This window comes from Glossina fuscipes, unplaced genomic scaffold, assembly GCF_014805625.2.
Source record: "Glossina fuscipes isolate IAEA_lab_2018 unplaced genomic scaffold, Yale_Gfus_2 147, whole genome shotgun sequence".
Lineage (NCBI taxonomy): Eukaryota > Metazoa > Arthropoda > Insecta > Diptera > Glossinidae > Glossina > Glossina fuscipes.
The window spans coordinates 618,711-634,843 of record NW_023998490.1 but is presented as its reverse complement, the minus strand read 5'-3'; the positions used below and the strand labels follow the sequence as shown (position 1 = coordinate 634,843).

The window sequence follows — 16,133 nt, the reverse complement described above, 5'->3', positions numbered from 1 at the left end:
ACGTCGAGGCGAAAATCCGCCATCTTTGTTTCCTTTGCTTTCTTCTGCTTGTTTTCTTATTCAAAAGTGCAAACAAGGTATTCAGTTTCAGCAATAGCCTCCGAATCAATCCACATTTGAACTGAATGAATTTGGTTTCCAGACTCGCTTATTTTACTTAATTACTCTCATATGACTATGAATCGAGGTGGTTTCTATCTATAGACAAGTACGTATTCATGAATGCCTCTACGTGTACGTGTGTGCACAGTAGTGAATAGGTGGAAAAAATAAAAGAGATTAAAAGGTAACTCAACCTCACCAAATATTCTTCATAGGTTTTGTCTGCATTGTTTGTCTCCTTTCATTCTCACACAAAATGCATTTTTTTGTTTATCTGTTTCTCTTTCGTATAACACTGGAAAAATCATATCTAGCTCTCCCTCCTTCTCCCGCTTCCATGTTATCCGTCTTCTATCAACCAGAATGATGCACCTACCATACTTCCCTTAAATCTTTGTTAGATTATGTTTAACTAACTCTCTCGATATCCACATATAAATGATAGATATCCTGCAGATGAGTGATAAACTTACTGAATTTCTGAATAAAAAGGGGTTTGAGTACTCGAATAAAATTTACACCTCAACATTGATTAGTTGTTATGCGAAGATTTTACTCAACAATTTTCGTCACTTGAGTTAAAAACATGCGTTTATTTAATATATTTATTCATTGTTTGTTTGTTTATCTTGTAAATAACTTTTTTTTTTTTTTTATGTATAAGTAGTTATGTATTTATTAATATGTAGATTTTTATATAACTACTCTTCATATTCATGTATATAAAGTGTTTGTCATATTTTTGCTTTGCTTTATTCATAAATTTATTTATTTCCGTTCAATATTTTTATTTGTTTTGCTTAATATTACGTTTAGTCCCTAAATTTGGTAAATTTTTTCTGTTCATTGAAATAATTTTGCTATTATTTGCTTCTTTTTATTTTATTTATTTCATACTGTAAAGTAAATCAACTTCATTTCAATTCATTCAAATGACTGCCTTCACAATTTATTAGTATAGTAAGTATTAAAAAAAAAAAAAAAAAATGAAATAATTAAATAATAAAAAGAAGAACGAAAATATTTAAAAAAGAAATTTTCGTTTTCTTTTTTCTTTTGTTTTTTTCATAACTTGCCTTGGGGCCGTCGAAATCTTCTCAAGAATTATTTCGCTTTAAAATCTCTTCCGTAAATAGCCTTTAATTTCAAAATTTTTCTAAACTTATTTAATTCAGTTATTTCTTTAAATATATATATGCATATATATATATATTTTTCGAATGAGGGCGGGATAAATTAGAATCGCAGTTTCGTGTTTTTTCCTTTTTTCTTTTGATATACTTACAGAAAAGCTAAACAGTTCACCATAGTGTATACGGCTGGTTCGAGGATTAAAATCAATTAAAATAGTCGAATAGGATTTCGTTTTTATACGCCTTGGGCTAAGGACTCCTTAGACAAGGCTAACATAGATTGCTCCATGGGTTGGTGGGGTATTATAAAGGGAGAAGCTAACATTCGTAAAGGACTGCAATGACAATAGAAAATTATAAATAATTTTATTATTAAATTGTATATGTAAATAATATCTAGTTAAAAAACAGTACGCTGGAATCACTATTAATCTGAATACTTTAAAACATAGCTTCGATGACTGTATCCGATACTAAGCAAGCAAAATCCATCTTTCTGCAGAATATGATTTTATGCGTTAGTATGGTTTTCTGCAAGCGTGAAATAATCCAACATCAAAAAGTTCGCTAATATTTCGATGCCTTCTTATGCTTGGGGTAAAATCACTCTTTATTCTACCGATCGATTCATAATCACTTCCTGAATCGATCTAAGCTTGTCTGGCCGTCTGACATTCTCCTATGTATGTTGCACAGGTCCCGAATTTTGATATGTTTTCATGAAATTTGGTATATCGACCGTTCGTACCAAGGACGAACGATATTGAAAACGGTTCGGATCGGAGCACTTTTCCTCTCATTTACATAATTTTTATTTCGCAACATATATTTACGTGAACAATTGTGCATTTAAACGAATGATGCGGGCCAAGGGCATGGTCCACTACAACGTTTCCACTTGTTGATAGAGTAATTTGTCAAGACCTTCAACATAAGCTTCGGTTTTCCCAATCAGCTCATCATTTGATCCAATTTTTTTTAATTAAAGCATGGTTTCGCAACATATACAGTAACGGCCGTAGAAAGAAAATCTGCACATTACGGAGACTGTAGGAGAAATTCAAGCTCTAAGTCGTGCAATTTTGCCGTCAGTAACATTTTGATATTTTCACTCCATTTCTAGTAAAGGGATGACTATTTGAACAGATTTGGGCTCTTGCGCGCTCAAATTTCCACGAAAACCACACCACTTTTTGATATCTTTTAGTTATCAGCTATCTCTTGCAACTTACCTTTGCGATTATCAAAAATAATTTTGAGGACCTTTTGACGTTTGTTAGCGTGACTGTACTTTCTTTTGGTGTCCACTATGTCGTTGTCTAAAATCAGGAAACCGCCAATAAAATGTTGTTTGCGACGGAGAGGATCGGCGATAACACTTTTTGCGATCAGAAAGCATCAAATAAGAAATTTGGATCGTTCCATTGTTTTGAAAATAACGAGACAAATGATCCAAATGATTTGAAACTTTGGCATATGACATTCGAAGACATGTCATTTCTAAAAACATTATGGACTTTATCCACATATGTATTCATTCAATTTAGCTCGATTAAGTAAATAAATAAATCGGTTTGTATTAATGTTTAAATGAAATTAATTCCATTAACCTCAACTGTCTATACAACACTACGTATATATCTATGGGGAAGCAATATTTATGCTACATATCTATACAGATGTCTTTTTAATAAGGCGTTAAGCCCGCAGTTTTGTATACACGGTTTTTGCCTACAACACATTTATGGCATAGAATCATAGAAAAAAAAAATAGGAGTGGGCCACGGTTCACCATCAAGTAGCCTATACCACCTGTTATAGCTGGTTTTTTATGTAGCGACTTTTCAAAATAAGCCGAGTTGGGTGGCATGCCCGAAAGCGTGGTGTTGTCTGGACTACTTTCAATAGAGTCCTTGTGGCAAACTCGTTCGCGAACTAAATTTCATAAATATATTTCATAAATGACGGCCTTTAAAAGGACCACGTGAGAACAAGACGGATAGATGGACATATAAGCTTAAATCGAATCAGAAAACGATTCTAGATCAATCGGTATAAAAAAAGGTGAATCTCTCTCAAGTCCAACTGAGACTAGGTGCGCCAATTTTGAAATTCTCAATCCTTCAGAACCCACGAGTTTTAACGAGAAAGTAAAAGAAGCAAACGAAAACACATAGAACCTGAAATTGTAAAAATTTTTATATCGACCTTCTTTGAAAACTGCAATACAAAGATAAAAGCATGCGCACTTGTATGCGGATTACGCGCATTTGCGCACTGAAGATTGTACTCAACTTTGTGGTAACTCAATTTTTTTCCATTATGAGTGTGCATGCAGCAAATGAGTCCTCAGCGGGCTCATGCTGACTAAAAAAATAATAAATAGAGTATATATGTGTAGGATATGAAGGAAGTGGACGCAAGCCAGGTGAATAGACATTTCATCGACCTTGTAGGAGCCGTGAGACTAAGCTTTCTTGTCTATATGAAAAAGGAGTGGGGAAAACTTTTCTAGAAGAGAGAACAAATTTTGTAGAGACAACTTGATTTGGAACGCCTTTGACAGGTGCAATTTCGCAAACTATGAGTAACATAAATGAGCATAAAGGTGAATCCATTGTACGCGCTTCTTCAGTGGCGGTTGGTGTGGTAGTCAATCACGCAGAGGATGTCTCGTGTGTACCATAGTGACGGTTAAAAAAAAGTTGGAAGAGAGAAGGAGGTAGGGAGCGGCCGCAGCCAAGTGGATTACTCACTGTAGCTACAATCCAAAGACATTCACGCGTTTGTTGGAATTCTGTGGAATTTCCTGTAACTTCGAGGAGAAGCATTCGCTTACCGAGTTAGTGCAAAGTACGCATAATAAGTGATTGTAAAGATATGTAAAAAAAGTATATTTAAGTTTACCGCAGTTGTAATCAAAAGGGTGCAAAATTTACGTTCGACTCAATTAAATTGAAAGTTCAATCAGAAGTTTCTCTAACTCGAAATACTGGAGCCGTAAATGCGTGTATTTATATGCTTTAGGTCATCAACATAACGATGATGGTCAACATAAAGTTTTAAAATACTTATTTTTGACAGATCAGGTAATTAACTGATATAATTTATACCTAAGGACTTACAGATAAGATGTAGCAGCGATTGTAGACATTTGACAAATACGTGCTGTCAAGTGCACGTCTGCAACAATGCCATCAGACGCGTTTCAGGCTCTCATTCATTCTCATTCTAGTGCACATTGAAACATTGACAAAAGCAATTATTTGAAAGCTTTGACAGTTGAAAGCCTTTTGTTATGAATTCTCGGTAGCTAACAGAGAGATATTAATGGTGAGCAACAAGTGGGAAACTTTAGTTAATTGCGAAATGTAAAGCAAGTATTAGGCATAAGTGAGTTTTGCTCGTCATAGATAGATTGCTGCCGTTATATATAGAGTTTAAATCAATATTTATTTGTTAAGAAAAAAAGATTAATGAGAGTTATTGTTCAAAATATTCGATACTTATCCGTTTGCGGGTGGCAGCACTTTGAGTAGCGCTATAAAGTGGGAGGTGGATAGTGAGGGAGAGACTTAATCGAAACCGCAACAAGACATGCAAATGGGTTCGGGCAAATAGAGTAAATTTTAACGGTACTAAAATGCGATTGCAACGGAATCGATAGGCGCCCCCCTCTTTTGGCGGAACATGTATTCGAAATGTTGAAAGAGACAATCAAGGCCAAGTAGGCACAGCCAGTATTCCACGAACACTGGAGAATTTTGTCCACTTAAACTCTTAAATAAGATTACTCGACTTCCCATCATTCTCAGCTACCCAGCCCTAGTATTGTTTGCATAATGCACAACATATTACAAGACAACATGACACCTCGTTCTTGAAACACTCAACTTTGAAAACATATACCTGGTGTGGCCTTTTCCGTCAGATGTGTGCTTGTCCAAGTCGTACATACACAAATACTACCCTCCTTTTGTCCCCTTCTTCCTCGCCCACTAACGTGCCTACATATACAGTGGGCATCTTTTAAGAGACGGTTCAAATATGTGGTTAAAAAAAAGTGTACCCATCTTGAATTGTTTTCAAAACAGCATAAGGCAAAGTGCCGTTGGTGAGGCGATACGTACGTTGAAAAAACTTAATTCCAATTGATATTTCCTGTAATTGTTTTTCGCTATTTCAGAAATAACTAAGTAACAAAAAGAATTCTTCTTGAAACGATTTTTTTAATTAATGCACAAAAATTTTAAACTATTTTGGCTCGCTTCCAATCTAAAATCCGAAATCTTTTATTTCCTTGTTACATGTTACTATTCTCTAATAGACAGTAACATGATATACAAACGAAGTAATGCGGATCCAGGCTATTGAATAAAAATTGCGCCATACGTTTGAGCTCTAGTTCAACCATTGCGACCGCCAGAGCAACAGACAGATGGAAAAACATGGTGAGACCGAATCAGGTTGGCAAAGAAGCGATGTGTGTCAAGCTTCAGCTGTAATTCTCGTTATGCCATCACTACGGTGGCAAATGGATGAACAAAGAGGACGCATGTGTTGGTAAATTCAAAAGTTATCATAAATGATCAACTAAAAATACGTGACGTGTTTCTTGCTAATGTGATAGTTGTCGACATTAAGTGGAAGAACAGACGGACTCGGCGGTATTCGGAGTCTCAGACTTCATTAAGAAAATATTTATTTACATTGAATTTCTGAAACATATTCCTGCACCTTTCAACACAAGAATGAGACGTACGTCCGTGAAGGTTGTAAAAATGTATTTTTAAACTTACTCCGAGAATGCAGTGGCTGTGGCTGCGGCTACTGGATTCCTAATCGTATGTAACGTTTGTGAGGTTTTAGCACGAGCTAATAGAGTCATAACCGTGCGTTTGGTTTGATTCATACTGGAACGTGGTACCCCCAATAACGGACGTTTACGTGTTAAATTACCGGCTGAAATTTAAAAAAAAAAATAACAATCACATAACAATTAAAAAAAAAATAAATAAATAAATAAATAAAAATTCATAAGAATAGATGATATATTTTCGAAAATATATTATTTATAAACACATACCGATGTTTATGGTCTTAACATTTCTCAAGGCTGGATGCAAAATTGTACCTGGTGGCTCTAAAAAAGTTAAAGTGGAGGCGGTGGTATCAGCTTCGTTAGGTATAGTAAGGCCGGCTGTTGCTACAGCCGGTGTTGCCGTCGTTAAACCCGTAACGGCAGCGGCCATACTGGCCGGTGTAGGTTTTATTAAACCACTTAAGCTTGCTGCCGCTGACGACAATTGATGCTGTAAAGCTGCAGCCATAACAGAAGGATGTACTAATGTATGTATTTTATAACTAAAAATCAAAAAAAATATTCTTCATCTTTATATCGTTCGACTTACTTGCTGTTGTGTTTGCTTGTACTGTTCCATTTGATGTTAACATTCCCGTATTTGTACTATTTCTTATCCTTAATGCCGGATTCTCATTTTTCTCCGATGTCGTACAATCCATTCCAGTTAATTCATTATCGGACTTGTCATCGTTCGATGTATCCATATCGGTTATACCGCCCTCTATTAAACGATTGGGACTCACTGCCTCATTGTTATTGTTTAACGTTGATGATGAGGTTAAAACTTGCATTTCCCACATTTGTTCTTGACGTATGTCATCATGGTAATCCTTGACACAAAACAATACGCGATGAAAACCAGAAAATAAAACCAAGCCAAAATAAATATTATATGCATTAGAATTAAACAGATAGGAGAGCCGCTGACCTTAAATAATTCAATTTTCAAAATAGGACAGTAATAGGCATTTTGATGTAAATTTCAGGCAACAATCGTTATCTCAAGTAAAGATTTTCCGCGATGGCTACGTTCGTTCATATAAGCGACATATCGTTCAAATCATTATTTGCTTGGGATTCCAAGTTATTGACAATTTTATCGGTGAAATTACATTTTAATCGACTTTCTTATCGCCTTTTTAGCAAACACAGCAAATAGAGTCACATCCGAGCGCGTAGCCTTCAGTCTAGAGCATATTTTAGCATCGTTATCAAGAAGCAGTGCGACTTTTCTATCTAAGATGTGCGGGAATATTCAAATTTGTTTTGTTTTTTTTTTTTTTTATCCTCATTGATATCTATGTCAAATTTTATGCCAATATTTTTACTAAAGATCGTATCTACCGAACGATTTGAATTGACTTTTTGAGTGAAAAAGTTTCGAAGAACAAATGTCGGGTGGGAAGAGGAGTTATTGTTAAACTATCTGAAGAACCAAACAGTGGTTGAAAGTGATGATATCGGTCCCAACGATAACTGTCTGTTGTCGTTAGTGGTGTCAGTCGACGATTTTTTCATTAATTTTCCTTACATAGCGCTTAGCGATAAAAATCGTACCTTATTAACATTATAAGCTGAAGATATCAGCTTAGGCTTGACGCCAAAGTGACTTAGGAATTGTTCGTTTGGGGACCCCCCCACCCCTCCGATTTAAAAGGAAAAGTCTTATCACCTTTTAATCTCAGTACTATACAAACAAGGCCCTTTTGACCGCCTTTCAATTGCATTGGTGCGTATGATGCTTGCTTCAAAAATCAATTTACTGCGTAATAAATCAAATTTGACCTTTGTATCTCAACTTGTGCAATTATGGAATTCCCAATAACCGGCGGACGGATGGATGGCTATCATCAACGCGACGTACACTTATCAATGTTAATTACATATTTCATACAATGTGAGGTGCGGAAAAACTTTACAAATGTGTGCTTCCTGCAGTGGTTAAAAAAACTTTCGTAGCATTTCTATAGAGTTTATAAGAATTTATATTTCAGCAAATTTTCATCTAAGCACACGAAAATCTGTCTACCGCTGTGAGGAGCCAAAGTCATTATCTAATTTTGTCACGCATCTAACCAATATGCGACGTGGCAAAAACCGCAACAATAACAACAGCAACGGCAACAACGGTTAAACATTTGCAAAGTCAGTTAAGCAATGTCACGCATGACGACATTGAACCAACACGCAATTCCCTTTAGTTTAATGCAACAACACGGCAAACTGTCGCAGAACGTAATACAAAACAAGCATATATATGTGTATATAGGTATTCATATATATAGGTATACATATATATATATATATATATACAAAAGCGCATTCAATCTAAGCTTTAAGGAAAGAACAAAGGAGTACAATCATAATTCTTATCGGGTTTAAGCATCCCCGCACGTAGCGACGGCTATGAATGACGTGATGTTTCACAATGAAATGGAAACTTACATATCGGTCTAGAGAGTAGCGAGAGATTAAAAATCCAATTCAAATTGTTAATCGCGCCTGCTTCCAAGCATTGAACAACAGTTTACTGAAACAAGTGATTTTGGTTATAATAGTGACGAGCATGGTTTGCGGCTTATAAGCTAACAGCGACTGACGTTTGAATATGATTAAGCCAATGCCTGTTTGAATCTACTTTATGGTATAAGCTCTGTTTCAATTCAATTTCAGTCGGATATTGTTGAACGCTTGCAAATACAGTTAGTTGTGTGAGTTCGTGTTCAAACAGATAATTGTAACGAAAAAGTTTCGATTTTTGTGAGCATACTTATCTTGTTCTTACCACTTTTAATTGGCTTTTGATTCTAATAATGCGGTTATGTCGGGAATGGACGTTTTTGTTTTGTTTTTTTTTTTTTTTTGACTGATTGGAGATGGAGTTATACTCATTTTGTTTTTTTCCATAATGTACATAGGACCCAAAAGGTAGCTTGAGAGATCCTGTAATGTATATATACTTTTTGATCAGCGTGAAATCCAGAGTTGATTTAGCCACATCTGTCCATCTGTGTGTCTGTGTGGTGTGTGTTGTTGGCACTCTCCAGGTCGCAAAAATGAAGATACCGACTTCAAATTTGGCAGACACTTTGGAAGTTTCTGCACCCAAGTTAGTATTGGGAATGGGCCAAATTGGTCAGAGCGGAAATTATTAAAATTTATACTACGAAGTAATTTTCTCTCTAGCTTCAAAAAAGGAAATGAATCGGCCGCCCCAACATAAAGTTACGAGTCATTAAATTGTAGTTTTTTCACATTTTTGAGGTTTAATGCTTATTTATTATAAGGCAAACAAGACAAAAGCTATTTGGTGCACCCCCCCAAATGCAGATATGTTATCTGCCTAAAAATGCGTCAATTCTAAAATAGATATGAGTAATTTTTGTTAATAATAGCGACGATATGGGTATCAAACAAAAGGACTTGAGGAGTATAATGGCAAAAGCGTAGTAGCGGGTATGCGAGATCCTGACATCTTTATACCTATCACCGAAAGATAAGCGGTATATTCACTTTGTAAATATGTTTGCAATGACTGTAAGGAAGCTTCAGAGATCGCACAAAGTATATATTACATATTCTTGATCAGGATGAAATTCGGAAAAATTTTAAGCATGTCCGTCTTTCCGTCTATGCAATGCCGCATTCGTTCTTTGCTTATTCCTGACAAACTACACCAGATAAACAACAAAGCAATTTGAATGTACTTCTTATCGGCGATTCTGTAGTACTCGTACGAAAATTAAAAAAAATTGAGCACGTCTCCCAAAAAATTATAATTTTTACTAAAAATTATATTTTTTATTAAATTTTATTTTTTACTAAAACTTTAGTAATACACAAAAGCGAAGTTCAAAAGTTCTTGGCCAATTCTAAATTCGGAATGCCCCTAAGCGCGTTTGTCAAACTGCGTCTCATCTGTCGTAAACATTCTCCCGTTAGCGAAAATAAAGATACCGATCGTTACTCAACTCGTTACTCGTACAGCAACAGATGCACGACATAAATTTCTATTTTTTCTCAAGAAAAAAGCCTGTCACGTTCGCCTAGTGCTGTACAATATGGAAATTTAGTTTTTTCGTTGTTTTTTAAAGTTTCATTTTGGAATCAGTACGAGGGGCACTAGAAGATTCAGCCGTGGCTCAATATAATTCTTTTACTAATTGAAGTTGCGATTGGTAGGGATATTGGCAGAGAATGTGATTAACTAGTGTTTATTCTTTCCACCTTTGAAAATATTCTTTGCTTAGCAGAACTCAAATTCCAGTTAAAGTTCAGTTTTGCCGGATCTATTTAGATTTCAATAACCCGTTGGACCATTGGCCTAAAACGACTCAGTAAAGCTCGCGATATTTTCTTTTCAACAATTCGTTGATGCGTTAGTTTTACATGAAATATTCATTGCTTGTTGACACTGTTTTCAAACTTATTTTAGTATATTTCTTTTAAGTTAAATTATTACGATATTAGGTCTTATTTGGTCGTCCGACATTCTACTCCTAATTGTTGTGTCAGCGATATTCAAAAGATTTCATAAAAAATCTCGCAACGAAAAGTTCGTAACTCTATTAAGCCTGATGTAATCCGGGCCAAAGAAAGCATTGTGCCTTCTTTCTTATTCCCCTTGCAGTCACAGGTAAAAACTAGCATTGTTTGTTATCTAATTCAAAACATAAGAATTGAAAATTAGGAGAAATTAAACTTTTCTTTTGCGAAAGTAATTTGAAAATATTCTGAATATATTTTTGTGGAAACTGAAACAGGTCCTGTTTGTTTAAGGAGATCAAGACAAGTAACAAAGTTACATTCGCTTTGTGTGGATTGAGGATTTTCCCTCCCTCTGAACAATTTCCATTCTTTTCTTAAATATTCTTCAGATGCGAAATAAAACTAATTTCAAACTGTATATGTTGATGGCTCCGTTGAATATTTGTACGAAATGTAAAATCGATGTCTTTTTATAGCTTTTCCCTTCAAATATTTACCTGCAGCAGAGATGATGCGCGCTTCAACAAAGTCACTGACGCCTTTGGTTCTAATTCAGTGTTTGCAACCTTCAGGCTAGATTTTTAATTATTTACTTTCTACCGATTCGTTCCAAGAACAGAGTATATATATGATGTATAAAATAAGATTGGCAAAGTGAGATTTGTACGCTACATAGAAAGGGACTTCAGATATAGGCGTCATTTATTACAGTAGTCGATTCAAAAAATTATGCAGTTGTCTGTTCAACCTGTCGGCAGTAACTTTTACATATTCCGACCAAATTTGGTACGCTTGCGAAATTTGGCCAAGGAACTAGCCTTATTAAAAGTGAACAGATCAGACAATTTTCGCGACTGCTGTCCATATAATGCTCTGTTTTGAATAATTCATTAAGAAAAAAATTTGCAATTTTAGAACATTCTCGTAAAAATCGCAAGCAGTAGGGTTTTGACGTATCGAAGTAATTATAATAAATTCGAATCTGGAAGAAGTAGGAAAAGTGTGAGGAACGAAGTGACAGTAGAATATCTGTCTGAACCGGAAAGTCGAGCTATAGCGATTTCAAATTGAATGCAAGGAACATCAGCACACAGACAGAATGATCCCTACGTTTGATATGCCCCTACCGCAAGCACTGCAAGATATTATCTCTCCGAGCTACAAGAATGCATTCATAGCTCATTTCTTGAATTTGAATTTAATTCGGAGAACATTGGCATATAGTCAGTATGGTGACTCCGGCGCGTAAGCGGAAAAGAAACATTATGACTTGATTTTTTTATCGTTTTACCGCAATTAAAGTTCACCTACATAGATTCGAGCTTTGGGTAAATAATATTTGTTTTCTTAAGTCATCAAGTTTTCTAGGTGGAGAAAAGCTTAGCTCCTAAAGGGAGCCTTGATGTGCAATAAAAAATCAAAATTTGTACGAAAATTCAGCGAAGTTTTATTTAATGGAAAATTTACTTATATTAAAAATATGTAATAGTTTTTGCTAATGAATAAAGCAAACACTACATCTTTTACTTTTATACAGAAAAATATATATATATAGATATATAGGAATATGCCCATGCCCATCAATTGACACTTTTCACGACCCACTCTTTTTATACTTTCATCAGTACTTAGGCATAAGTATTAGTGCCTGTTCTACACGTAAAAGTCCGTATACGGTTTTCGTTGATCTCTACGACATGGTTGAGAGATGTAGATTCCGATGCTTTTTGAAATCCGACCGACAAAGTAAACATTTTAAATATTCGAGGTATCCCTACAAATCTCACTTTAACAGGTTTCCTCGGCTCGTTTCAACGTCCACCTTATATCTCTTCTCGTGTTGACCTTCTTCCTTTTCTGGCCAAAGTTGCCGGGACACTTTCCGTTTTAACGTGGGTTGACATCCGCCCATTTCCTTTATCTTCTTAATTTGCTGTGTCGTTGCTGCTGTTGGAGTCATTTTGGCTTTATCTTCCGCCTGTTTTTCTGTCTTTTGCTTCCGATAATTGCTGAGCAAAGAAGTCAGGTGATTTTTTAATTTATTTTTATATATAGTTTCACGACTTAAAAATTGTAGATCATCCGACGAGCAATTGTGCACATTGCTCAAGCTTTTCTTTACCAAAGCCTCCGTCAAATTTAATTTTATTATTGCGATCTTGTAAGGCTTTTTTCTGCAACGTTGCAACTGCTCACGGTAAAGGAAAAGAGCGTAATAGAAACCTCGGGTGGGTGGCGTCGAAATCTTCGTTAAATTTGGCGAAAATTCCATCACTTTCAGCTAATTTCGAATTATTTTTCAACTACGTTATTATTACTTTGACTCGCTGTTTCTGAATGCTTCTGCTTCGCTGCAATCCAGATATTTATTTGAAAAATTTCAACTTTCAGGTAAAAGATATGCCTACGGAGATGTAGTAAACGGCGAGTTATTTTGGGAAATCCCATTATAACAACCATTGTAGCTAATTTACAAAACAAGTGTTAATCCTTTCGCTGCTCTCTCTCTACCTATCGTAAAGATTCATGCAAATATTTTGAATTTTTACAAGAAACACTCGTAAATATTGTATAATGCAGCAGGCAAGTCGTAAAGACGAAGGAGGCGTTCAGTTTTAATTTAATTACAAGTTTCGTTATCAACGAATTTGAAGCCACTATTTAATTTCAGATACAAGATTAAGATCCGTTGATTGGTTAATCCCGCGAAAAATGAAATTCAATCATTTGTCAAACATTTATATCCGCGTAGCATCGAGCTTCGAGCATACATTATGTAACTTTTGTTAAATATTGTTTGTGCATATTTTTCCGCGTGCATATGGAGTATCTCTAGCTAAAGCCGATATTTGGGTCGAGAACTTAAGAAGAGAAGTTATTCGATCTTTACAAAATTAATTTCTACTATGGAAGAAAAGACGGATGCTTTCAACGCACTTTGACATTTTATTTCCCAAGAGAATAAATAAATGCATGAAAAACTTACAAGCGAAATGCGTTTATTGGGCTGCGCTCGACATTTAATCGATCAAACCTCACTTTGCCATTCTTATTTTATACATTATATATATGATCTGTTCTTGGAAAGAATCGACAGAGAGTAAATAAATAAAAATCTGGTCTGACGGTTGCAAACACTGGATTGCAAACAAAGGCGTCCTTGACCTTGTTGAAGCGCGCATCGTCGAGGAAATTAGAATAGGCGGCAAAGACTCGCCGCATATTTGTTTATTTCAAGATTAAATTGAAAATTGTCCGTAAACATGTCTGCTGCAGGTAAATATTTTAAAGGAAAAAGCTATAAAAAGACATCGATTTTAAATTTCGTACAAATATTCAACGGAGCCATCAAAATATACGGTTTTTATTGGCATCTGCGGAATATTTCAAAAAAGAATGGAAATTGTTCAGAGGGAGGGAAACTCCTAAATCTACACAAAGCGAATGTAACTTTGTTACTTGTCTTGATCTCTTTAAACAAACAGTACCTGTTTCAGTTTCCACAAAAATATATTCAGAATATTTTCAAATTACTTTTGCAGAAGAAAAGTTTAATTTCTCCTAATTTTCAATTCTTATGTTTTGACTTAAATAATAACCAATGCTAGTTTTTACCTGCGACTGCATGGGAATAAGAAAGAGGGACAAGAGACTTGGGAGTATTTTTCAAGCAGTGCAAAGTGGTCGATAAATCCAATAGCGATCACTCCATCATTAGGGAAAATTCTGCTTCCTTCACCAGGAGAAGTTGAAACGTTGAAAATAGATGGATTCTAAGATTGCAATGCTGAAGACGAACTTGATTCGAAAGAGCAAAGAAAATTTTGTATTAATTAAAATGTTCATTAAACGGTCTTCAATTTTGAAATCGTCAAACTGTTTATAAAAAGAAATTAAACTGCCATTAGCATGGTGCCTCGGCCAGATATAAGAGAAGGTAAGCCGACAGAAAAATGAAGAGGGAAAACCTGAAACTGGAACCACAAGAAGAAAATAACTAACAATATGGACGAGAAAATCGCAAAGTGAACCGTGTCAAAAGGAAAAGTCTCCCATTAGCTTTGGCCTGAGGCGAAAATTAATGAAATGGTCGACCAACGAGAAAAGACTTAAGTTACGTGATGCACGATTTTATATATTCAAGGGGAAGGCCTTACCGCAAACACCAGATGTTTGTACGCAAGTCATACATGTTAGAAGTAAGCTGCCGAATTATTATTTTCTTTACATTAAATTACGAATGTGTGCCTTTTCTTTACATTGCAATAAAAATTCATTTTTCATTTTGACCTACATGATGGAAAATCTCAACCATAAAACATCATTTAACATATGCTATACTTAAAAATGTCAGTTTTCTTTGTTGCAAAACCAAAAAAAGAAATCTCCAGCTGAACTAATTCTTTCGCTAAGTTTTCCCATATGTACGTGCATGCACGCATATATACATAACTGTATAATTATGCAATACATTAAAGGTCGATGTTTTTATTCTTCCATACTTATGTAAATCATCAATAAAGATGGATGGCTCTCTTCAAATAGCTTCCAAATGGATAACTGGCTTCTCTTCTGTATATGACGGTATGGCAATAGTTGCTGTCGAATGGCAGGACTACTGACGATAGATACTAGTGGACAAAGCACTACTGCCGACTCGTAGATGGGAAGTATTCATTCAAGCAATTTCGGAATTGTTTAAAATGTCTCAACTGAAAATTAACTTTCGCTCTTGTATGAATGCTTTCTTAGCGGAAGAAGCTACATTGATTTTTTCGGCAAATTTTTGTTTTTTATTGATCTATTAATTGTGGTCTTGAACCTTCTGGAAACATACGGATAAAATTTTGTAGCCATAAAGAAAATTTTTCTTTGCAGTTTTTATCTTTCTTCTAAGCATTTTGGAAAACTGCCTGAGCAAACCCGGTTGAGGAGGTGTAGCCTAATATTTTGCCAGCTGAGTTCTAGTTCCTCTCACACGCTGTCAAATGTCTTTCGAAAGTATTCATGTTGATTTCAAAGCATTTCCGAACAACAATACCCAAGAGGTTTGACGGGATATGAGACTAACGACGACTCGAAAGGTGTCAATGCAAGTTAGTTAGGGAATCGACTATTGAATGATACATTTCCTTCTCGGTTGTTCTCTCTTTTCGCTACATGCTAAGTATAATGCGGTCCTCTCTCTCTCTCTCTCTCTCTGTCAACAGGTGCGGTGCAGCAGAAATTTTTGAGCATAAAATAGTTAAGGAACTGTAAGTGAAAAAAATCCTTGAACATGGAAAGACGTTTTTACGGGACAGTAGACGGAGAGTGTAACATAATAAAATTATATTCTGTCGTGACCGTGACTTAAAACAATAAAAGGCAAGAGCTACATTTTCCTCGCCTGTAATAATGGGCGGGCGCGCCTGATTTTTTTTTACTTTTAGGATAAATGTCGAAATTTATCTGAGGTATATGTTGTACTGGATGAATAACAAGCAAAATGCACGGAAAGCAAACTTGTTCACAGTTTTTGTTACATAGGCGCGTGGGCGTTGTAG

The 16,133-nt window shown here is 35.4% G+C and overlaps 1 protein-coding gene across 3 annotated transcripts in view; it reads right to left on the bottom strand.

Moving 5' to 3' along the window:
* Positions 1–966: 966 nt before the first annotated feature.
* LOC119641199 (branchpoint-bridging protein) overlaps positions 967–16,133 on the bottom strand; it is a 60,947-nt gene continuing 45,780 nt past the window's right edge. For 2 of the 3 annotated variants that reach the window (XM_038039736.1, XM_038039737.1), the window contains exons 5-8: positions 6,647–6,929; positions 6,322–6,579; positions 6,035–6,197; positions 967–1,570 (exon numbers count right to left, since the gene is read on the bottom strand). In XM_038039736.1, coding sequence (XP_037895664.1) covers positions 1,471–1,570; positions 6,035–6,197; positions 6,322–6,579; positions 6,647–6,929 — 804 coding nt within the window. In that variant the 3' untranslated portion in view covers positions 967–1,470. The remainder of the gene's footprint in view (positions 1,571–6,034; positions 6,198–6,321; positions 6,580–6,646; positions 6,930–16,133) is intronic. The other variant, XM_038039738.1, reaches the window with a different exon arrangement.